The sequence below is a fragment of the Portunus trituberculatus genome, chromosome 30 (assembly GCF_017591435.1).
Source record: "Portunus trituberculatus isolate SZX2019 chromosome 30, ASM1759143v1, whole genome shotgun sequence".
NCBI lineage: Eukaryota > Metazoa > Arthropoda > Malacostraca > Decapoda > Portunidae > Portunus > Portunus trituberculatus.
This window is the reverse complement of record NC_059284.1, coordinates 9810250-9833539: the sequence shown is the minus strand read 5'-3', so window position 1 is coordinate 9833539 and position 23290 is coordinate 9810250. Positions and strand designations below refer to the sequence as shown.

General features: G+C 41.3%; 1 protein-coding gene across 11 annotated transcripts in view; it reads right to left on the bottom strand.

Annotated features, from left to right (window-relative positions):
- LOC123511006 (kalirin-like) overlaps positions 1 to 23290 on the bottom strand; it is a 310494-nt gene that overhangs the window by 184166 nt on the left and 103038 nt on the right. For 9 of the 11 annotated variants that reach the window (XM_045266619.1, XM_045266623.1, XM_045266626.1 and 6 more), the window contains 23 exons: positions 15438 to 15627; positions 14536 to 14728; positions 14053 to 14366; positions 13797 to 13902; positions 13548 to 13670; positions 13109 to 13231; positions 11502 to 11609; positions 11035 to 11118; positions 10728 to 10859; positions 9016 to 9111; positions 8115 to 8147; positions 6517 to 6747; positions 6195 to 6317; positions 5759 to 5950; positions 5306 to 5487; positions 4895 to 5063; positions 4459 to 4620; positions 4142 to 4324; positions 3838 to 3945; positions 3386 to 3540; positions 1434 to 3108; positions 1067 to 1294; positions 437 to 585 (listed from right to left, as the gene is read on the bottom strand). In XM_045266619.1, the coding sequence (XP_045122554.1) occupies positions 437 to 585; positions 1067 to 1294; positions 1434 to 3108; positions 3386 to 3540; positions 3838 to 3945; positions 4142 to 4324; positions 4459 to 4620; positions 4895 to 5063; positions 5306 to 5487; positions 5759 to 5950; positions 6195 to 6317; positions 6517 to 6747; positions 8115 to 8147; positions 9016 to 9111; positions 10728 to 10859; positions 11035 to 11118; positions 11502 to 11609; positions 13109 to 13231; positions 13548 to 13670; positions 13797 to 13902; positions 14053 to 14366; positions 14536 to 14728; positions 15438 to 15627 (5059 nt within the window). Of the gene's footprint in view, positions 1 to 436; positions 586 to 1066; positions 1295 to 1433; positions 3109 to 3385; positions 3541 to 3837; positions 3946 to 4141; positions 4325 to 4458; positions 4621 to 4894; positions 5064 to 5305; positions 5488 to 5758; positions 5951 to 6194; positions 6318 to 6516; positions 6748 to 8114; positions 8148 to 9015; positions 9112 to 10085; positions 10167 to 10727; positions 10860 to 11034; positions 11119 to 11501; positions 11610 to 13108; positions 13232 to 13547; positions 13671 to 13796; positions 13903 to 14052; positions 14367 to 14535; positions 14729 to 15437; positions 15628 to 23290 lie in introns of all 11 variants that reach the window. The other 2 variants (XM_045266621.1, XM_045266620.1) reach the window with 2 other exon arrangements.

Genomic DNA, 23290 nt, shown 5'->3' with positions numbered 1-23290 from the left:
TCTCTCTCTCTCTCTCTCTCTCTCTCATGTATGTTTTGTAGGTTCTAAAAACAAAAGTGGACCAATATCACTGAAATAATAATCTAATGAGCTGGTTACTAAGGATATATGCATGGAGATTTAATGAAGAGGGCAAAAGATTGTAAAAGTCCACAAATAATAGGAAAAAAGACAGCAGACATAGTAAGGGAAAGTCAGAAATGGCAACAGCAGCAGTAGATACAAAGGTGGGAGTATAAACACACACACACACACACACACACACACACACACACACACACACACACACACACACACACACACACACACACACACACACACACACACTCAAAGCATCTCACATCATAACCTCAAAGCTAAACACTTTCTACACCACGACATTTTGAACACAAGACTGCCTTCCGGAGAGAGCAAGGAGAAGGCATCAGACACTCACCGACTGGCACGGTTCTGCTTGGGTGTCTTGGCAGGAGACTTGACCATGGTGAGAGGAAGTGCAGAGCTGAAGTACGTCTCCTGGATCACCTCCCTCAGCTTCCTCACCCACGTCTGCTTGGCCTCTAGAGTGTTGGCCCGGAGGATCATCTGTGTAGAGGTGAAATATGTGTCTTAATTGTGAGACATTCCTAGCAGTATAATGAGAGATCAGTTTGAAGCCGCATGATTTATTCAAAACAGGTTATTTTGTTTGAAGCTTATCTCTCATGAACTAGGAATAGACAGTCATTAGGATAATCAAGACGACAAAAGAATAAACTCAAGATAATGGGATACAAAAAGGAAGAACTGTATGAATCTGCCTATCGTCATCCATTTCTTAATTCATTCAATCTCAAGACTGCATTGTCACCTTGCCTGCTGACTCTCTCACCACACCAACAATGTAGCTACTACAATAATTTTGCCAGCTTCTTTTCAATATTTCTACTCCCTTGATGTCATGTTAAACAAACCATTTCATCATAAAAACATGTTTCTAACATACAAAGCAAAGATCAACCCCTTGTAACCAAGTGTTAGGCAACTTTTATTTCATCCACCTGCAGGTTAGCACAATGCTCCTCACCTTGCCATCACTGACTCCAGTTCTTGCAGTCCCCACAGCAAATTTACACTCATCTCCTTCAGTGTGCTCCGTGACAGACAGCTCTGAGGTGACAAGGCGGTGTTTGTAGGCATATTTGGTTTTGTTTCCACTGGGATCACGCACCTCCTTGCAGAACACAAGGTACAAATCAAACAGAAAAATGTGACGATCGCGCACTTTTCTGATCAATTGCCGCTGATCCCAGACCTGAAAGAACACGTAGCAATCTTAATCACTGGAACACCAGAGGTTGAGTCATATTAACACATACCATAAGAACATCTTACCCACAAGTTAGTCAGAACAAACTCAAAGCTCCTTCCGAGCGATGAAGACCGTCACGCACCTGAAAACTGTCCTGCAGAATGACCTCCCCCAGAGAGTCAGGAAGCACGTCGCAGCCCTCCAGCATGGAGAGGTGGAGGGCATCATTGGCTTTCTTGGGGACATTCTGCATCACCTCAAGACCATCCTTGATTTCACCTTGGTTCTCATCCTCACAGCAGGACAGCAGCTCCTTGAGCAGCAGCTGGTACTTTGTGATCCTCTGCACGGGCTTAATGAGGTAGGCAGGAATGGGGTGCTCCACGCCATGCTTACGCTGCACCTCCTCATAGAAGGCTCCAGCTTGGCTCACCAGCAAGCGATTAGACTCTGGCTGAGCCTTGCAGTACTTGACATACACATCAAACTTGGCAGCCCAGGTGACAAAACAGTGACCCACATCCTCAGGCATGCACTGGTACTTTTCTATCTCTTGTAGGAAAGTGTTTTTGTGAAATTGTAGGATCTCTTCCATGTTACAGAAGATGATTCCATCCTTGCCCTGCAGGGCTGGAGGGGCGGTGGGAAGACGGGTCTCGTGCAGGTAGGTCTTGATGCACACCTCCAAGTCCTTGACGTACACACGCTCTGTGTTGAGCAGTTCTCTCATGATCAGCTCCTTCTTGCGTGCAGACTTGCGTCGCTCTTCACTCACTTCTTTGTTGGCCACTTGAGCAACGGTGACCACAGCCCCCACCTTGTTCTCCAGAGAAGGATCACTGTGGCGGTCCAGAGAGAGGGAGACCTTGCTGTCCTCACTCTGGATGCCCAGACGACTCTCGAGCTGCAGGCGGTAGTGGTCCATTTGGACAGAAAAGTTCTTGTAGGTCTTGTCCACCCTGGCCACCCAGTCCTTGATGGCTGGGGCATGGGCCTGGCCCTTCTCCACCAGTGAATCTGCCATCAGGAGCAGCATCTTCACCCTGTCCCGCGTGTCCTTGGCTGTTCCTTTGAATTCGTTGTGCTCCCTCAGGAGCCGCTCGGTCTCCTCCCGGGTGTCACCAAGGTTGGTGTGTGTGGACAGGTACAGTTCACCAGTCTCCTTTATCCAGTCCAGGGCTTGCTGGGCTGACAACTCAAACAGAATGTACTGTTGACACTGGTCCAGTTTGTTCTTCTTCCGAGTCCAGAAGTCCAACACTTTGTTCTCCTGAGCCATGAGATTGTCTAGAATGACCCTCACCTTGGCTTCAGGGCCCCGGGAGCCGTGGTCAGCTTTCATGCTGTAATAGTTCTGAGATCGATTGGAATACTTAAGAAAGGTCTCTGCCGTGCGTCTGGCCAGCGTGCACGCCTTCAGGAAGGCTTCCTTCTGCTCTTGGTGCCTGTCAATCATAAAGGAGATAGAGGCTGCTTTGTCTTTGCCTTGGCCTGAGGACTGCTGCTGTTGTTGCTGCTGCTGTTGTTGTTGTTGCTGTTGCTGCTGCTGTTGCTGTTGTTGCTGCTGCTGCTGTTGTTGTTGCTGCTGCTGTTGCTGTTGTTGCTGCTGCTGCTGTTGCTGTTGTTGCTCTGTTTTCTGTTGCTGGTCAGTCTTATTCTGCTGCTGAGACTGCTGTTGTTCCTCTTGACTAGATGCAGCCAATTCCTTCTGGCACCAATCCCCGTCCCACCGGTATTCCTTCTCTAGACTCCCCAGCGCCTCACACACCCTCTGTACCGTGCTGTAGAAGGAGAATGACGCCTGGACCAGCTTGTACCTGCAAAACACAAATCATTGATCATCTTCCACTAAAACAGCATTAATCAGGACTTGCTAGACACTCAACTACTGTGTCCATTACATGTTGAACACACCATACAGCATTGATATCTTCTCTTTCCACGTCAATCCTTTGTCTGTTTAAGCATCTTTTTAGCCATATAACTGGTAAACTTGTCACTTCAAATCTCACTAATAACGAGCACAACTTTCCTTCTTAAATCCATTTCTGAGTAAAATCACAAATAATGAAATACACAAGCACACAACTTCACCTGTCCTCTGCACAAGTGACCAGCTTTTCCCACTTCTTGGTGACGTTGGACTCTATCTCCATCACCTGCTCTGGACTGTAGTGCTTGGCCATCAGCAAGGCAGAGGATCTATCACGTATTTGTACCACAGCCGCATGAGTCTTTTCTATGGCAACCTGCAACAACAAAAAGTATAGATCAACAAAAAAAGTATAAAGTATCTTTCAACATTGACTTTTCTTTTATCAAACCTAAATATTCTGAAATTCAAAATGATTAGCCAACTTTTTCCTTAAAGCATTTGCTATTTCTTAAAAAGTGGTTTTGAAAGTTACAAGTCACTCCTGTAAAACCGAGAATATTTCTTGACATGCACTTGACATAACACAACACTTACAGGTTAAAATCACTTGTTACCTTCAGCTTTTCATTGCTGGTGGAGGCTCAAACATGAACACCCACAACAGACTTACCTGAAACTGCTCATGTTCCTGTGACAAAGCATTTGCATCGGCCAGAGAGCTTGGGATGGTAAAGCTGCCAGCCAACACTTGCTCGCCATTACGTATCCAACTAATCACCTGCAAGAGACATAACTTTCACCACAAGTGTCTTGCTCTTGACTCATTTTCATTTTATTTCAATTTGCTTTCAATTGCACATCAAAAACTTAAAACATTTCAGAATCCACTATATTTTCAGATACAAGATCTTCATGAATATATATCAAGATGTTTTCACAATACAATACAGAGCAAGAGTACAGCAAACACACACCTGGTTGGCTTCACTTTCAAACTGTAGGAGATGAACACACTGCTCTAGCTTGACTCTCTTCATGTCCACAAGAACTTCGATGTCCATCAGACGCTCATGAATGCACTCAAGGATCATGGACACCTTACTCACGGAGTCCGACTCCTCGTCAGCACGGATCTGGATTCCCGAGGTCTCCAGCAGCTGCAGATATTGTACATGAGAGAAAATTCACTTAAATCATGTATCAATTTCCTTTGCATCAAAAATGAATAAGTAAATACAGTCACAGAGAAAACTGAACACAGTTTATCCTAACAGTCTTTGTGTGTGCTCACCTGGAGGAGTTCCTGCCCACTCTGCAGCACCTGGTATGTGGTGTTCTGCATGTGTGAGGCAGAGTCGTTGTGAAGCACCAGCATTCTCTCAGCGTCTGCAATGTCCCTCCCAAAGTCTGTGTTCTGAAGTTCCTCGGCCCACATGTCAAGCTGAGTCAATTTCTGTCAAGGAACAATTACAAGTGTCAGTAAGATTGTCAAGAAATCTTTTTTTTGCCATTAAACCTGAAATTTCATTTTGAACATTATTTAACAACAATGAGTCCTGATCTTTGCACACTACACTTAGGTCAGATATGAGGCAATGTTAAACTGTGCTTTAGATTGTACTAAATAAATCATATTTATAAATCAACATTTATGACAAAACATTATTTGCAAATACAAATATGCAATTCTACACTGGACATTCAATAATTAGCATACTAAGCCTTACTTCCACGGAGTCTCTCTGAAACAGTCTCAGTCGCAGGAGGAGATCAAGACGCAGCTTTCTAGTGGCCCACAGATTCTCCAATTCATCTCGTTTCTTGACCAGCCTCTCCAGGGCCTCCTCCACCCCCTCTATGGAGCTGCAGCCAGCGTCCGACGTCACATTCACTGACCTGCACACAACACATACCACGGCTGCAGTCTACAACATTATGAACCTGACAAAACAATTACTACTCCACAACTAAGAGAATACCACATGGCTACTCGTAGTGAATAAAGCCAGTCCAGCAACATGCATTAAAAGACAAAGATGACCATGACAACTTCTCTGGCACTAGACTGTCGAGGCTGATAGTGGCATTTTAGGACACCATACCACACTACACAGTTAATACAGGCCAACAATGATTACCTCAGCTCATTGAGAAGACCTTCCCCTTCATGGGTGGTGGAGACACAGGCATCCAATGTGGAGTCCCTCTGAGAAGTCATCTGAGCAAGGAGTCTTTCTGCTGCCTCTACAGAATCACAGTTTTCATCTATCCTCTCATCACTCTCCAATTCTGAGATCAATTCTTCCAGCCAAGACAACAGCTGAGGGAATAACACAATTATTCACAAACATATTCCATAAAACAATTTCTTTTATTTTAATGGATACTAAAAACCCTGAACACTAGTTGAACATGGAGAGCAGCAGGATTAAGGTAAAAGGAAGTGAAGGAAGAGAGTAGTAAAGAAATAGAGAATTAGAGGGAAGGGAAGAGAAAGGAGGAAAAGAGAAATATTATATAGGAAAGAGGAGAAAGGTTAGAGAGAGAGAAGAATTACTAAGAAAAGAAGATACAAATGATCTAAATCTCACCTCCTTCTCATGAGTGTAGAACAAAATAGCCATGCTGAGCAGTCTGTGTCGTTTCTGCACCCGAGTAGCAAACCTGGCAATGTGAGTGTCCAGGGTCTGCGCCACATTGTAGATCTCCTCTGGATTGCACTCCCCGGTGTGTGCCAACTCCTCCGCCGCCTGCAGCAGCTTCTCCGCGTTGGTGTAGGTGTTCTGGTTCAGTGGGGAGGTGGGACTATTATTAGGGATGTGCTGTACCAGTGGCCATTCACACTATTCATTATTACTTCCACAAACTGGGACTGGCATCTAAGTGGGCCTTTGTGGTTAGTCATTTTGGTTGCCCTTGGTTAGGTTCCCTCTTACATAACAAAAATAAATAAAAATGAATAAATAAAAACACAACCATCATCACTTTACTCCTTACTGGCAACATTATGAGCAAATAGCAACTTACCTGAGCAACGTTTTCAAAGTGTTCATGACTTTTCTGATACATTCGTGCCTTGGCAAGGTTGCGGCCAATTCCAGGATTCTTCTGGAGGAAAACCTCTCCGTGTGTCTGCAGCCAGTCCAGAACCTTTGCCAGAAAATTTCACCAAGTAAATACAAATCAATACAGCAAAGGAATACTAGTTACATCTTTTCATTAGCAGCTCCATTGTAAAAACACTATTTTAACTACCACCTAAGTTTCTGAAGCCGTATAAAATTGCAGAATGAATATGGAAATACGTCATGGTACTGAAAATGTTAATAAGACTTGTATCAACACACACCTGCTTCACATCCTCCTGAAAAAGTCGTAATGACAATCTTTGGTGTAGCTTGACTTTCTTGTCTGACCACCGCTGCTCCACAGCTCGGTGGTGACCCAGGATTTCATGAATGACCGCCAGAACGTGACTCGCCCCCTCCGAGTAGTCTGACGCAGCACTACCACTGTTCCCTGACCCCCGCTGCTGCTGGTGCGGCCCTCCCCGGTACACCACCTTCCCGTCAGGGCTCACCTGGCCACACAAAAAAAGCAAACTTTCAACATAAATTAATTTGATGGGAAGGTATGGGTGAAGAACTTAAATAATCTTAAAACAAGTTAAAAAGTAAGTTAAAAACCTTCTAAATCTGTGATGTATGGAATCATACTGTTATGAATTGCAATGCCTTCATAATTTATTCCAAAATACAGCTAATGAAGCTAACTATGACATATATTTCACTCTCAAAATAAAATAACATAAAAGCTTAGTGAATCAAATTGATCATAGAATTTTCAACAAGCCTCCTTAGACATGAAACACTATTACTGCTTGCACTGCTCACCGTACAAGCAAACTGGCAGATTCATTGGTTAAACAAATACAAAGAAATGAGAAAAGTACACGGTTTCATAAAAGGTGAGGAAAATCACACCACACAAAAAAACAACCACATGAAATGCAGTCATTCTGAGTGAGAGGGTCACTGAGAATGAACAGTGGTACAGTGGTACCTTGAGCCACACACCAGACTCAACCACCACCATTACTCACCACAGACTGGACTTCACATATGTATAATCAATCTCAAAATTAACTTAAGATCAATATTCTCATTTCAAAATGGGACTACTGAAACCAAAATTTCATCATGAGATTCATCCTGGAAAGTACAAATACTTTCTTCAAACACAAGCTTTTCCTCTTCACACAGTCATGAAGATGTCTACTTATGCTGCAAAAACATCTAAATGGAAATAAATGTTTGCAAACCTAATAAAAACTGTCCCCAAAGCAAGTGAGGCACAAAACTGCATCCACGGTGATCTACATCTACTCTTATGCTCACCTGCTTCGCTTTACAATATACTGAAAGTAAAACTGAACATGGTGGTGAAATATCAAGGGAGAAAATGCAACACTCAACACTAAAAGCAAACTATCTCAAAGAATGTACATGTTCCAGAGGTAAGAAATATTCTTCTCTGCACAGACTAAATCTTACAGATGTACATGTCATGAAGAGAAGTATTTGTAGTGACCTAAAGCACTGGTGCATGGAGTGGTGGACCAGGTGACCCAATCAATGTAACTGTGCAGACACACCTACAGTAGGATGCTTCTGTGACAAAACTGTGCATCAAACACACACATATTACTAATGTTATCTATCTATATATCTAGCTAACATCTCCACACAGGAGGAACTAACACTATCTAGGGAAAAAAAATTAAAGCATCCTTTCTTGATTTAAGACTCAGCATCTGAAAAGATAAAGCACAGCAAGAAAAAGCTGCCTGCAACACCTGAAGAGTCTCAACACAGCCCACTACTTCAAGGTGCAGGGAAACACAGCAGGAGTCAAGGGAACAACAAAGCAAAATAATAACAAACTTACAGAATACGCAGATGGCTTTCCACGTGGCTTCTTCTTCAATATGAAAGAAAAGATAAGAAAAGCATCAGCAAAACCACTATTTTGGAAAATCAAACACATTTTTTTTTTCTCTTCAGAAAATTAACACTTAAAAAAAGTAACTGAATAAAACATGAAATTTTACAGCTATCAAAAAATAATGACATAATTTACTGAAGCAAAGGCAAGCCTCCTTCACATTACAGCCAATTGTCTCTAGGATGTAAAAAGTTATCCAGATCCACATGCAAACCTACACTGCTAGGGCTAGGCCATAAAAAGTGTCTAGCCTTGGAAAATATGCTACAATATTGAGTTACGGTCCACACTAGCAATGCTGAAATCATTTAATGTACCTAGTTCTGGCATCCCTTCACTTGACTAGAAAAATGGAATGAAGAATTATTGTTACATTATAAATACATTATCATTTCAAGGTCAACAGTATATTTGCAGAACACAAACAAACTTGCAGCACACTGATTGTGATGAAGAGGACCACTCACTTCCAAGCAAGTTTATTGTCACTTTCCTTTTATAAAATTCACTAAATACTCAGGTCTGTCTTCCATCCTCCTCATGAATGTTCCTTGCTGGACTGAGTCATCAAAATAGTTCTGTATTATAAGGTAAAAGCCAATATTTCATGACCTTTTAAAGTCATAAAATATCACAGCTTGAAGAATCTGCAAGACCATTCTGAGTCTTCTTCCATTTACATATTTTGCCTTTAAAATTTGATGTGACTTTTTGAATAGTAAATGAGATCCTCTTGTACACAATACATTACACCTTTACCACCTCCTGAACCCAGCCAACTCCCTCCACACCACTCCACAGTCACCATGCTCCACCCCATGCAAGGTGATGGCTATCTGCTTACGTGCTTGCTTCGCATCTGGCCATCACGTCGCAGCTGGCTACAGATTTGTACCAAGTGGTCCAGCTGGTAGAGAAGCTTCTTGCTGGTACTGTGCACCTGTAACCATCACCAACCACCACCATTAACAAGGTTCAAAAGTACAGAACCACTATTGGTCACACATCACCCACAGAGCAGCTGTCAGGGGAAATATGTAGATTCATGCACCTATTCAAGGAACATGACTAAACCAAAGTACATGTTCCTTGACAGAGTGTACATGTAGATGGGGAAATTTTTGTTGTGCGATGAATGACAAATGTAAATGAAGCATGAAACGCCTCACTAAGGATGATGGTCAGTGCTTAATGTATTCCAGTGAGGTGCGGGTGTCTGGATGGGGTGTTTGGATATGAAAGGTGGAGGCTTCTCTGCTCTGGCCAAGTTGTGAGAGAGAGAGAGAGAGAGAGAGAGAGAGAGAGAGAGAGAGAGAGAGAGAGAGAGAGAGAGAGAGAGAGAGAGAGAGAGAGAGAGAGAGAGAGAGAGAGAGAGAGAGAGAGAGAGAGAGAGAGAGAGAGAGAGAGAGAGAGAGAGAGAGAGAATGTTCAAAAAATCTAATCAACCCTGAATATAAACACTTGCAATACCGATTCCTTCTTGATGCTGACACTGAATGAGTACCAATATTCACCACCACAAGTACAGGAATGTGAAGGTTTGTATCATGCTGTCACAAAGGAGCCCTGAAGAACCCATAGACCCATACATGATGTTCTCAAAATGGTCACATCCTACAGGTAAAGATATCATCGCTCCCCAGCCCCATCCTGCAGTCACCCACAGCCACCACTAAGATGGCCCTTGCTGACCCTACAATGGTGTGTAAAATCAGCAAACAAATTCACACTGGGCAATTTCAAAGGACAAGGAAAGCATGGTAAAAACTGGGACTATAATGATCTTTTTTTCAAGTTTTAAAGACTGGAAATTAATTGTTTGCTGCTTTTTTTTCTTGGATGTGGCAATCAACTGTTCCCTCATGACACCTCCCGCCATCATGCTCAGAATGCACCAAATTCTGGGCTCCCTACTGGAAAACTCTCGGCAGACGCATGGACATTTCTGACTAGTGAGTCGAGACCTTTTAGTAATCTCTGGTACGAGTTGTGAAGCTGAAAGTGAAAACAAAAGTAAGATGTTCTGCAAGGAATCAAAGTCACATCATCAAAGGGCAAATATCATGAATCAATAGTAAATATACTTAAGACAATTTCAATCTAAGTTTTCATGACAAAAAAGAAAGATTACTGCACAGCTAATCTATCTCACCTACTCTTTGAGAACCACTTCCCTCAGTAACTCTAAATGACAAATTATGAAGGAAAGGGCTTGACATATTCCATCAAAGCTCCACACTCAAAACAAATAGTTCTCAATAATGTCTTCCATGAGCACATTTTTTATCATATCCTCCTAAATTACAATTCTTAGATTTCAATATACTGTCTGCATTTTCCTTGTTCAAATACTCTCACTCCACATAATTATCTGCTAATAATTCTAGCAGTCTGATCTGATCATCTCAAGACAGCTGGAAATAAGTAATAGTTTTAGTTGATGCTAAAACTCCATCCAATATCTTCCAAAATGTTACAGTCAACAAATCAGAGTTTTAACAATATAAGGTGACAAGAGAGGCACAGCAGATGAGCCTCTGCCCTGCACAGCCTCACCTCAGTGTACGCCTGGCACATGGTCTCATAGAGAGACAGGTGGTGGTGGATGGTCGCCTCCAGAGTCATGATGTCTGACGGCAAACTGACAAGCTTGCAGTTCTCCACCCATGTTGGTACACTCTCAATATACTGCAATGTATACAAAGGCAATATACTTCAATGTGTATAATGGAAATAAGTGAAGGATAAGACAAGGCTTTTCCAACCAACCCGTTTGAAAATTATGGCATATTAACACTTTTAGTTCAGTAATTCCATATACAGACTGGTTCCACAACACTGACAAGGTTATAGACATCCTCACCTGTTCAGCTTTCTGGTGGAACATGACAGACAGAGCCAACACGGAGGATCTCTCATCGAGACCTGCTGCAAACTCCTTCCACACCTGCCGGAACAAAACAAACCACTGACTCACAACAATTCACACCTACTGGACAGACAATGGTGACATAAATAACATGAACAACCTTTGAGATAAACAATGTTGAATTATTACTCTCTAAATAATAAATGTTGATTACACAGGTTCAGTTATAGAGAGGAAAGGAGGCAGACACACACACTCCATCACCACATGCACATATTCACATAAATATTACAAGTCCTATCTATTTTATTTAGTTCCTCATGGTATAGTAAGTTGCAACAGTTAAAAGCTGACAGTGCACCTCACATCACAGGGAGTACTCAATGTAACCCACCAAGGAGGGACTGAACAGGCTACACTATTCTGGGTCACCTCACACACGCTGCAACTCCTCCACTCACCTGGTCCAGTTTGGCAGCCACGTTACCTATGTGCTGAGCGGCATAGTGACCTGTCTCCATGAGTCTTGAGGCAACGCTCAGTATCCTGTTGATGTTCATGTACACTTTCTGTCATGAACAAAAGCAACAAATCCATTAGAAGAGAAACACAATGACTACAACATTTCATAACACTTACTTCTGCCTGAGCTATGTATGCGCAAACTAGAGATTCACTTTAGTCATAGCCGATAAACTACACCTTCAAGAAAATGAATTATGCTTATATCTTGTTCTACTTTTCTTTAGCTTCAACACCATTAAAACCAAACATCCCTATAAATATTCTTCATATCATACTGTGTTCCAAATGCTAAAACTTATAACACCAATCTAGAAGGTATATTATATTTTAAATCTAATAAAAGAATATACAAAGTAAGTCTTAATGAGGCTTAATGTAATAGCAGCAACTTCCTTAGTAGCCTGGAAAACCTTGCTTCAATATATACAAGGGTGACAAAATAACAGATTATTTGCTCCAGTGAAAATATAAGATAAAAAGTGAAGAATTTGGTTCCTACAGGACTTAGATCATCTATGTGCCTGGAAAAGAACCTGGAAAAACAGCTCAGTCTTAGATTATAACATGCAAGAGAAGGAAAGTAAGATGCAATGAAAAACAAGTAGCCCAGTAGATCTAACACAAAAACATATGAGCTTTGGTTTCCACAGAATATTTGCCGATATGTATGACCAAAATGAAAATTACACCCATGTATATACAAGTAATAGTCATCGTCTACACAGCTTCACATCCCTACTGACAACAAAAAAATGTCTATTACAATAATGACACATTACATCCTTAATCAATCAGTAACATTGGGAAGAGCCCTTTTTTCCATAAAGGATTATTAACAAGAACAACAGTCAACCATTGCAGTCAGATCTTGCTGGCACCTCGGCACACTACAACACAGGATGGCCTGGGTTGTGTCAGGCAAATGGAATGGTGCAGATAAGAGACTGTATCCACATTGGTTTATCTTTTTGTACATCAGGTATACACACCCGGGTGAACCTCATCTACATTATCATATCTACACACCCAAACTTCAAGATCTACCTGACATCAGTTGTTAGCTTTGGTGGCCACTGTCTGCTGGTTCAAACATCTGTGGCAAGTAAGTCTATCAGTCCTCAGAAATAATAAATACACATCTACCCTACACTGACATGGTGTAAACAGAACAAGGAAATAAGCAGCATCTACATACAGATACATCTCAACCAACCATGAGTCACACCATTCTAAAGAGAACATCTGACACACTCATACAGAAAAACAAGTTCAAAATAGTGTCGTGTGTGTCCCTGAAAACTTGTGCAGTAAAGCATTAGGAAGAAGCTTTTGTTTGCTGAGAAAATCTTTAACATTATTTCAATTACAATGCATTGAATGAGACTAACCTATGTAAAATGCAAAAAATATGTCAAAAAGTAAAATAGAGCTTAATTTCTCTAGATTTGGGATGTTAATAAGTAATGGTGAATGAAATATACTGAAGCAGATACAAGATTGTGAAGGGTGATAGGAAAAATGAGTAGTAACTGGCTTCCCTTACCTGACAAGCTACTGTGAACTGGGAGTGGGCTTCCTGAAGACTTTTCGATACTTGATATGAATGACCTATTGCTACGTAATTGACTAGGAACTCTTCACGATTATGATACACCCAATCAAACATCTGAAACAAATAAGAATCACATTGAGATATGATTAGAATCCATTCCAAGGATGCAATAATTTCACATGTAATTTAAACATGTAAGTGAAATCTAGGTCAGAATGTAGTTTTCAGTAGTATCATATGTAACTTCTAAGTCAGAAAAAAACTTTAATGGTATAACTTATTTTATGGCATACAAAATCTATGAAAAAAGTTTATCACATGTATAATGAAAGCAAAAGAAACAAATCCTATCCCTCCCATTAAAATTAATCTCCATGGGACACACAGGAAGCCTGTGAGGAGGCAGCACAGCACCACACAGCTGCTTTACCTTTTCTGCATCTTGCTCAAAGAGTCTAAGCTGGAAGCACTGGTCAAGCCTCATCTTTTTATGCTGCCACAGCTGCTGGACGTGCTGCTGTGCCTGGTGGAGCGACTCCATCAAACTGAGGATCTGTGGGAATGGAAACAAACATACACTAATACATACTATTTCTTCTACAAACTCAGCAACACACGAAGTATACAGAGGTCAGGTACTCTATAAGGTTTCTCTTCTTGATGAACAGTAAGTGGTTACCTGGGGAATACTGTTCTGTAAGTCTGGATTGTTGAGGATGAGGCTGGATGCACTGTCCCGCCCTGAGTAACCAGAGTCATATCCACTCCCTTCATCACAGTTTAACCTGCAAAGGGATACACCTCAGCAAACTCACATATGACAGGATGGAAATTTTCATCTCAATACTGCTCAAATTCTTTTCAAACAGCCACAAACACTCTTTAGATTGCATTGCAACACACTTTTCACTCTCAACACAACTTTTCACACTGACCTCTGCAGTAACATTTGGCCAGTCAGGTCCAGCTTGTGAATCTCGTTGCCCGGGACCTTCTGGTGCATCTCTTTATGCCTCTCGATGGCCCGCTTGGCACCGTTCACATCGTCAGCAAAGTCGCTCTGCTGCAGCTCGTCCCGGACATCCTCCAGCTGGTCCAGCAGCTCGTTGGCATCCCACGTGAACTCCTCCACCGCCAGCCGCAGCTCAATCCAGGTGTTGTGATCATAGGCGAGAGTCCCGTCAAAGTCATTTGTGAGTTGGCTGGGGTCTATGGTCTTGGCTAGCGTCTCTACACTTATCAAATTTGTCTGAAAGTACCACAAAATTAGTACATTTGTGTAATTTTTGCAACAGTCTAAGGTTCCTACAGCAATCACACTTGTCTGAGAATATCACATGAGGCCAGAAAGCTTGTGTCAATTTTCTATCAAATCTTGCAAACCTAACCAAGTGTAAACAAATCTTACAAGAACTCACCTCAAACTTGTACTTGTGACTGCCTATACTAGTTCGCTGCTTCTGCCAGAAGTTGTCGGGCTTAACTATGTACACTGCATAAATGTGAGGGGTAAAACTCTCAGCTAATTCTTTCAAGATGGGCTTCACAGTGTTCCATGTTGACCCTCTCATGTCTATGATGACTGTAAATCCTGCTTCCCGAACTTCATCACTAAAAGAGAAGGTAAAATATGATATTATGTATATAAATAACAAGAAACCTCAATACAACAAATCAAGATAAAATAAATTAATGCTATGAACAAATAAACTTGAGGACACAAAAGCAATTTCATCCTACAAGAAGCAGTAAATGAGGAAAGTCTACATTATAGTTATTTTTTCTCCCTATGGTAAATGATGGGCTTGTTTACTCAATAAAATAAAGTACAAAGTGGCCTTGAGTATCTCCATGACAAGTCCCTCAATGGAAATAAATGCCAATAAAGAGACAAGCTGAACCATGAATTCACTGACCATAACTATGCACTCTCCAACACACACACCAACATTACTGCCACTGCTGCAACGCCAACACCAAGAAACCAAGACCTAACACCTCAAAACCCCAAGACATTTAGACACCAAGACCCGAAAACCTCAAAACTTCAAGAAACCAAGACACTAAGACACCAAGACCCCAAAACTTCCACTACCAAAATCCTGAAACCCTTTGAAGTCCGGAACACTACTAAGACCTCAATACATGAAGACCTCAAGCCCTAAGACCTCAAGGTACTAAGACATTAAGCCACCAAGACCCCCAAATCTCTCACCACAAAGACCCCAAGACCCTTTCAGATCCCACACACTACCCAGACCTCAGTACATGAAGACCTCAAGAGCCCATCAAACAGCCACCATGAAACAGCAGCACTCACTTTGGGATCTGCATGAGGTACTGCAGGAGGGGACGGTAATCATCGTGCTTGAGACGCTCCCGCCGTGTGCTGGCTGGGAAGGTGAGGATGGGGCCGGGCCGCTGGTCACGTCCTCCAGACAGAAACGCAACCTTCTCATGCAGGATGCTCATAACCTCCTTGGCCCTCAGCCCATCAATCCGCTTCGGAACTGCAAGGAGAGGCATTGTGTCAGTCCTCTAGCTCTTCAGGTTCATGTACAGGGTAATAATTCAGACCTAATCCATTTACTCATTCTAACAAACCCAATCTAACTTCACGTACCCAAATAAAAGAAAATACTACCCCAAAAAAAGAGCAAATTTTAAGGTTCTGCTTCAAAATCAATGGTGCAATTCCTCATAATGTGACACAGTGAAGTCACACCATTTCAGAATAAGTGAAATCAAGACTTTGGAGTTTTATGGAGACAATGCTAAGGACAATTATGCTCCTAGTCAACTAAATCCTGCTATAAAACTACTATCAGAGTATCCATATCAAAATGTGTAATAAGTATATTAGAAACACAAGAGAATCTGGCTATTCATCTGTGGCCTTGAGAAAAATAGCTAAAGTGGGAGACTAAACCATTTCGGAATACCAGCCACAGACACAGACATGGGCAGGAGGCTACGAAATTGGCAGAGAGGATATATATACATCAAATACAGTTGAAGCAATAACCACAGCAGCTGTTTCCCCGCTGTCTCCGGCAACACACCACCACACCACCACATCCAACCCTCCCATCATGTTTGCAGTGCTTTGCTTTTCCAAACACACCAGCACACAGAATGCTCCCAGTGCAGACTTCAGTAAATGCATTAAGGGAGCTGGTTACTGTACTCTCATACTTTTAAATATGCCAATACAGTAGTAGTAGTAGTAGTAGTAGTAGTAGTAGTAGTAGTAGTAGTAGTAGTAGTAGTAGTAGTAGTAGTAGTAGTAGTACAAGGAAAAAAAAAAATTACGAATTTCTAACCTATCTGAACTTAAATTACAATCAAATTCTTAGATACTATAACAGGGATTAATACTGAGAACTATACACATTTCTATTGCCATTCACCACGAGTCTCTTAAAGAATAAATAACGTGTTTTTTTCCCCTGAAAGAGAAGATAAATGGATACCTGAATGGCTGGTTTGGTTAGGTTAGGTTTCGTTAGATTAGGTTAGGTTAGGATAGGTAAATAAATGATGTGGTTTTTAGTTATACGAATAGATAGGTAGATGAATTTAAGTAAACACGAGAAGAAAACATCAAACAAATGCCAAAAGGTATTAAAACTTGTAAGATATCACAAGAAGTAATACTACAAAAGACTATACATACATCACTACTAGCGTTCAGTGGGTGACTCTCACGTAAACAAGACAACAAGAAATAAATGTGACACGCCATAAAACTCAAATTAAAAGCTAGGGGAACTACAAAAGGATGAGAGATTGGATAGTAAGTTGTGGAGCGTTGTGTGGACCGCGGGGTATTCATTACACGCCAAAAGATCACACTAATTAAATGCTGATAAAAATAAAATAAAAATGAAGTTATAACGATTCTGGGGGCGGGAAAAATAGTAGCCTGTCTGATTTTTTCCCTTTTTTTTCCTTTTTTCCTTCCTTTTTGTGTGTGAGTTTGATTTTGAAATGCGTGTAAAGTGGCTGTCAGGAATTGAGTGATGTATATACCACACTCATCGCAATATTGTTCAACACTCACTCAAAACCCAACACACTTATTTTGATACTGGCACTCAATAACCCTTTACCACACTTTTTGCTGCTCCTGGCTGGTGTCCCTCTTACATACAAAAAAAAGGACATGTTCTCGTGTTTCAGCATCATGTCTGAACTTGTTACAAAAGCTGTCGTGGGATTTAGTTCCGTATTCAGAAACGGTTTGCTTTCTCATCACGATTATTTTCCAAGGCCACAGAGATGATTAGCGGGATTTTCAAGGGTGTTTCTCCAGTTGATAATGTAGAAATATTGTCACTCTACCTCTAGAACCATAAAAAAAAAAACTCGTGTAAATTTAAATTAAAGCCTTTTGAACAGTAGAGATGAAGTACAGAAGTGCTTGAGAATACTAGCCTTACCAAGGATACTTTCATAAATCAGTGAAGGATTAACAAAATATTCTCAAATGTCTTCCCGTCTTATCTCAAATTGCTATGAAAGTCTGTAGTGGGATTTACTAGTATTTACAAGGATACTTTCATGAATTAACGATAGATTAACAAAATATTCTCAAATGTCTCTGGGTCTTATCTCAAACTGCTATGAAAGACTGTAGTGAGGCCTATTGAGATTCATAAAGCTATTTTCATGATTGCATTGCCTGATTTACAAAGACCATGCATCACTCAAGCGGGGAAAAAACATCTGAGGAAATTGAACTAGTCTCTGTGGCTGATGTATGTTAGTCTTAGAAGAGGCCAAAGAGGAGAGGACTCAGGAGATACAGACCACAAGGACACCATTCTGAAACACATCCAGGCCCCACCAACACCCAATACAAAAGACTCTAGTTTGATGATACACTGACTCTAAAGGGTGTTTTATTTATTTTTTTTCCTTGGTGACAGATTAAAGAGATTTCTACAATATTACCAGAAGAAAAACACTTAGTAATGACGATGAAAGCTACACACACACACACACACACACACACACACACACACACACACTATTGCATTTCCTCAGCTTTCCTAACTTCCCCGAATCCAGCTTTGTCTGCATACTGGTTACACGCAAGGCGGCCTATTGCATAACTAGTTTTTGCCGAGTCAAACTGGTTCAGATACCAAGTAGAAGCAGGAAACTAAATGTGTCGAGATGCGTGCATGTAGGAACACTGCACAGAACTGAACTGCATCACTCGCGGTGGAGTAACATGCATGAGTAGTAATGTTTAATACTTGGTAAACGGTAATAATGACTCACTCTTAATATGAGAAAAAATATATATAGAATTGTTTTGCTTTATAAATGTGTAAGAAAATACGTATGAAAATATAGAACAAGAGCAAGAACAAGAATTAAATAAGCAAAAAAGGAAAACACGAACTATAACAAAGAAAAATAGAGAAGAAAAGAAAAAATAGATCAACAACAAGGAACAAGAACAAGAACAACAAGAACCGGAATAAGAGGACAAGAACTAGAACAGAGAAAAATGAAGAAAAAAAGAAAATACATCAACAACAATAACAACAACAACAACAAACACAATATCAAACAAACATGCACCACACACCACACACCCCCTTCAAAAAAAAAAAAAAAAGAAAAGAAAAAAATACAACACTATCTAAAAATACCTCGAGGCCCGTCCTTCCCCCGTCCCTCCCAACACGGACACAAGTATCAGCTGTCCCTCTACGTCACAGCAGGCATGAGGCGGCAAGGAGCTCAGGGATTGGCAGCACCCTAACTAAACCTCGCATTCTCAAACCCTTCGGTGCTTCATCTCCAATATTTCAAAAGGCTTTGTCTACATTTACCAGTTTTTAAGGTGTTTTATTTAAGGTTCTAAAGGCAGAGAGACAAGATTTCTATATCATTAACTGGATAAGCACTCCTGAAAACCTTGTTAATCATCTCTAAGACTCTTTAAAACAGTCTTGGCGAAAAATCAGAGTGTTTTAAGGTGTTTTTGTGGTTCTAGAGGCAGAATGACAAGATTTGTACATTATTAACTGGAGAAACACTCTTGAAAACCCCGCTTATCATTTCTAAGGCTCTTAAAAACAGTCTTGGCGAGAAATCAGTGTTTTAAGGTGTTTTTGTGGTTCTAGAGGCAGAATGACAAGATTTCTACATTATTAACTGGAGAAACACTCTTGAAAACCCCGCTTATCATCTCTAAGGCTCTTAAAAACAGTCTTGGTGAGAAAGCAGAGCGTTTTAAGATATTTTTTGTGGTTCTAGAGGCAGAATGACAAGATTTGTACATTACTAACTGGAGAAACACACGCTACTCATCTCTGTGACCCTTGAAAATAGTTGTGGTGAGAGAGCAAAGCATTTCTGAGTAAGGGCTTAATCTCCTTCCCTTCCTTCTTTCCTCTCTGTCCCTCCTTCCCTCCCTCCTCCCTTGAGCCTCGAAGCATCCGTGCAAGCAGATACCAAGCCTGATACTGGTGATACTGATGCTGTCCTTACTAAATCCCGTCTCTCGTCTCGTCTCGTCTCGTCTCGTATCGTATCGTCTCATCTCGTTTCGTCTCGTCTTCCTTACTTACTGCCTCGTCTTGCCTCGCTCGTCTCTCTTAGTCTAAGCGGTTACGAACACGAGAGAGAGAGAGAGAGAGAGAGAGAGAGAGAGAGAGAGAGAGAGAGAGAGAGAGAGAGAGAGAGAGAGAGCCTTGTTAAGCTTCCCTAGGGATAATACCCGTCTCAAACGCGTCAGGTAATGCAAAGGAAAGGGAATGACTAAAGGATATATAACGTGGTGGTGGTGGTGGTGGTGGTGGTGGTGGTGTTGAAATGCAGGAGCAACACCCAAGAGGCAATAAAGGCAAGATAACACAACACTATAACACTTCTACAACACAATAAAGAGAGTATGATTTAATATGCAGGCTGTTCACGTCTCCACTGGTAATTTAATGCAGTGAAAAATGTTGGAGGAGGAGGAGGAGGAGGAGGAGGAGGAGGAGGAGGAGGAGGAGGAGGAGGAGGAGGAGGAGAAGGAGGAGGAGGAGGAAGAGGAGGAGGAGGAGGAAAAAGATGGCTAGAACTACAATCCATTCTCTCTCTCTCTCTCTCTCTCTCTCTCTCTCTCTCTCTCTCTCTCTCTCTCTCAAACGTTTGCTCATATTCCGATCTCCTTGTCATTATCATCATCAGAGGGTATTGTTATCTCTCTCTCTCTCTTCACCTTCCTCTTCACCATCACCACCACCACCACCACCATCTCCATCATCATCATCATCATATCATCACCATCACCATCCACATCACCACTTCATACAGGCCACTTCTAGCTACAGTGTAAATAAAGCGAAAATAAAGCAAAATACATATGATCTATACATTCAAATCACACTACCACTACTACTACTACTACTACTACTACTACTACTACTACTACTACAACTACAACTACTACTACAAATACTGCTACCACTACTAATATTACTACTACTTCTACTACTACTACAGCACTACTACTACTACCACTGCTATTACTACTACTATTGCTACTACTGCTGCTACTACTACTACTACTACTACTACTACTACTACTACTACTACTACTGTTACACACGCGCACACACCACTAAAGTCTCCAATACCAATGTAACACCAATACCATAACTTGAGAGAGAGAGAGAGAGAGAGAGAGAGAGAGAGAGAGAGAGAGAGAGAGAGAGAGAGAGAGAGAGAGAGAGAGAGAGAGAGAGAGAGAGCGTTAAAGTTAAAAACAAAAACACAATGGCAAAATCGGAAGGAACATCGGTGGCAGGTGTCCATTCCTACCCATTCCTAACCATTCCTGTCCATTCCCACAACAATCAAGCCCAGAACGCCCCATTCCAGCTCGCCATACGTATATATCCCACTCCCTCTACATTTAACTCGCCACTCGCTGCTCTGAACCTACACCACTATTTTAGATGCCTTGCTCTCACCACGACTATTCTCCAAGGTCATTCAGATGATCAGCGGGGTTGGGTTAGGTTAGGTTAGGCTAGGTTAGGTCAGAGCAGGTCACGTTAGGTTAAGTTAGGTTAGGTTAGGTTAAGTTTGGTTTGGTTTGGTTTGGTTAGGTTAGGTTAGGTTTACAAGGTCACAGAGGAGATAAACGAAGATTTCAAGAGTGTTTCTCCATCTAATAATGTAGAAATCTTGTCAATCTGCCTCTAGAACCATAAAAACACCCTAAAAAAAACTCGTGTAAATTTAGATAAAGCCTTTCTGCAATAGTGGAGGTGAAGCACAGACGGGTTTGAGTACAGGAACCATTGAGCGATACAGTAGCAAGTTCCCTCCACCCTCTCACTTCTCTCTCCCTCCCTCTTCCTCGTGTTGTATGGGCGTATGAGGCGGTCACTATACAGGGCGTGAGTGATGGTTCAATTCAAGGTTTATTGTACAGACGTTGAGGCAGGAGGGATTCAGAAAGGTGAGGTATGTGAATAAGAGATTTTGTTGGTTTGTACACACGCCTCTCTTGATGACGCAGCTGTTCACCTTATTTATCTATCTATTTATTTGTTTTATGTCTTATTTACTTATCTACTTTTTTTTCATTTATCTATTTATTTATTTTTTACTTTTCATTTAGAGCAATGAATCAACTCAAGAGATATTAATGGATTATGAATGGTCTTAACCACACTCCATGTCCACTTTTCCCATCCCCACTCCATGTCCACCTTTCTCATCCCCACTCCATGTCCACCTTTCTCATTCCCACTCCATGTCCACCTTTCCCATCCCCACTCCATGTCCATTTTTCTATCTCCACTCTATCTAAGCAGAAATTACAAGCATAGTAATAATCAGAGAGGCAAACGCACCTGTAGTAAAAGCAGGGCATTAACACAAGCAGGAATATGAGGCTCAAGAATGTAAGACGATAAAAAAAAAAAGCTTGTTAATTGTTGGTTTATAAAGAGGTGAAAAAATGACAAAATAAAAAGGGCAATGAAACGAGGGGAAAAAGTTCGTTAATTGCTGTTTTAATAAAGGTCAGGGTTACTTTTTAGCAGAAATTACATGAAAAGGTGCACAGAAATCGGGGAAAAATGTTCTCTAATTGCTGTTTTAATAGTTTTTCTTTCTTGAACTAAAGGGATATGAACTGAACTCGTAAGGTTATTCCAGGTTACTCCACACACCTGTCACCCACACACTTGTCACCTGTTCCTATTAAGCACATCAGCAACATCAGCAACCCACACCTAACTAACACATTCTTGCGAGATATACCCTGTGGTAATTCGTAAAATATTTCCACTTCTCTACAGGTAATTCTCTGTTTTTCCTCTTATACTTCTCTAGTTGTGCTTTCGTGCTGGTAATCATATGGTCAGTGATTATTCGTTAAAAAAAATCACGTGTTAAGAGACGTTTAAGATCTGTATACTCTGTCCACCTCCCTAATGCAACAGTTAACCACTACTCTTCATAACTTTCTCTGGTTAACTCTAGACCTCCCTACCTGCTTCCTACCCTATTTCCTATCGCGTGACTTCATTAAAAAGGGAGGTTTCAAGACATTTGTCCCTTATTTTGGGCCATAATCTCTCAGACCTGCATGGGAACTGGCAGCTAAGTGGGCCTTCTTTTTTCGTTTTATGTTCCCCTTGGCCAGCTTTGCCCACTTACATAATAAAAACGCCTACCTTTATTTGTCTACATTATCATTCCTCATATTTGCACCTATCCCTCTTAAAACAATCAAATACACTTTTCCTTCCTTCTCTCCTTTCTTCTTCCTTCCTTCTCTCCTTTCATCTCTTTCCTTCTCTCCTTTCATCTCTTTCCTTCTCTCCTTTCATTTCTCCTTCTTTCTCTCCTTTCATCTCTCCTTTCTACTCTCGTATCATCTCTCCTTCCTTCTCTCCTTCCTTCTCTCCTTTCTTCTTTCCTTTCTTCTCTCGTTTCATCTCTCCTTCCTTCTCTCCTTTCTTCCTTACCTTCCTCACGGTGACCTGCTATGATTTCAAGTGGCCTGTGTTGGAATGGGAAGTCGTTCATTCTCACAGGTACTGAAATGGACCCAAATGACGTACTGGGAAGCGAAATCAAGCCACGTTTTGTAACATTGGTAATTACAGTCTCGTAATCACTTTAATTGCTATCAGTTTGCATAGT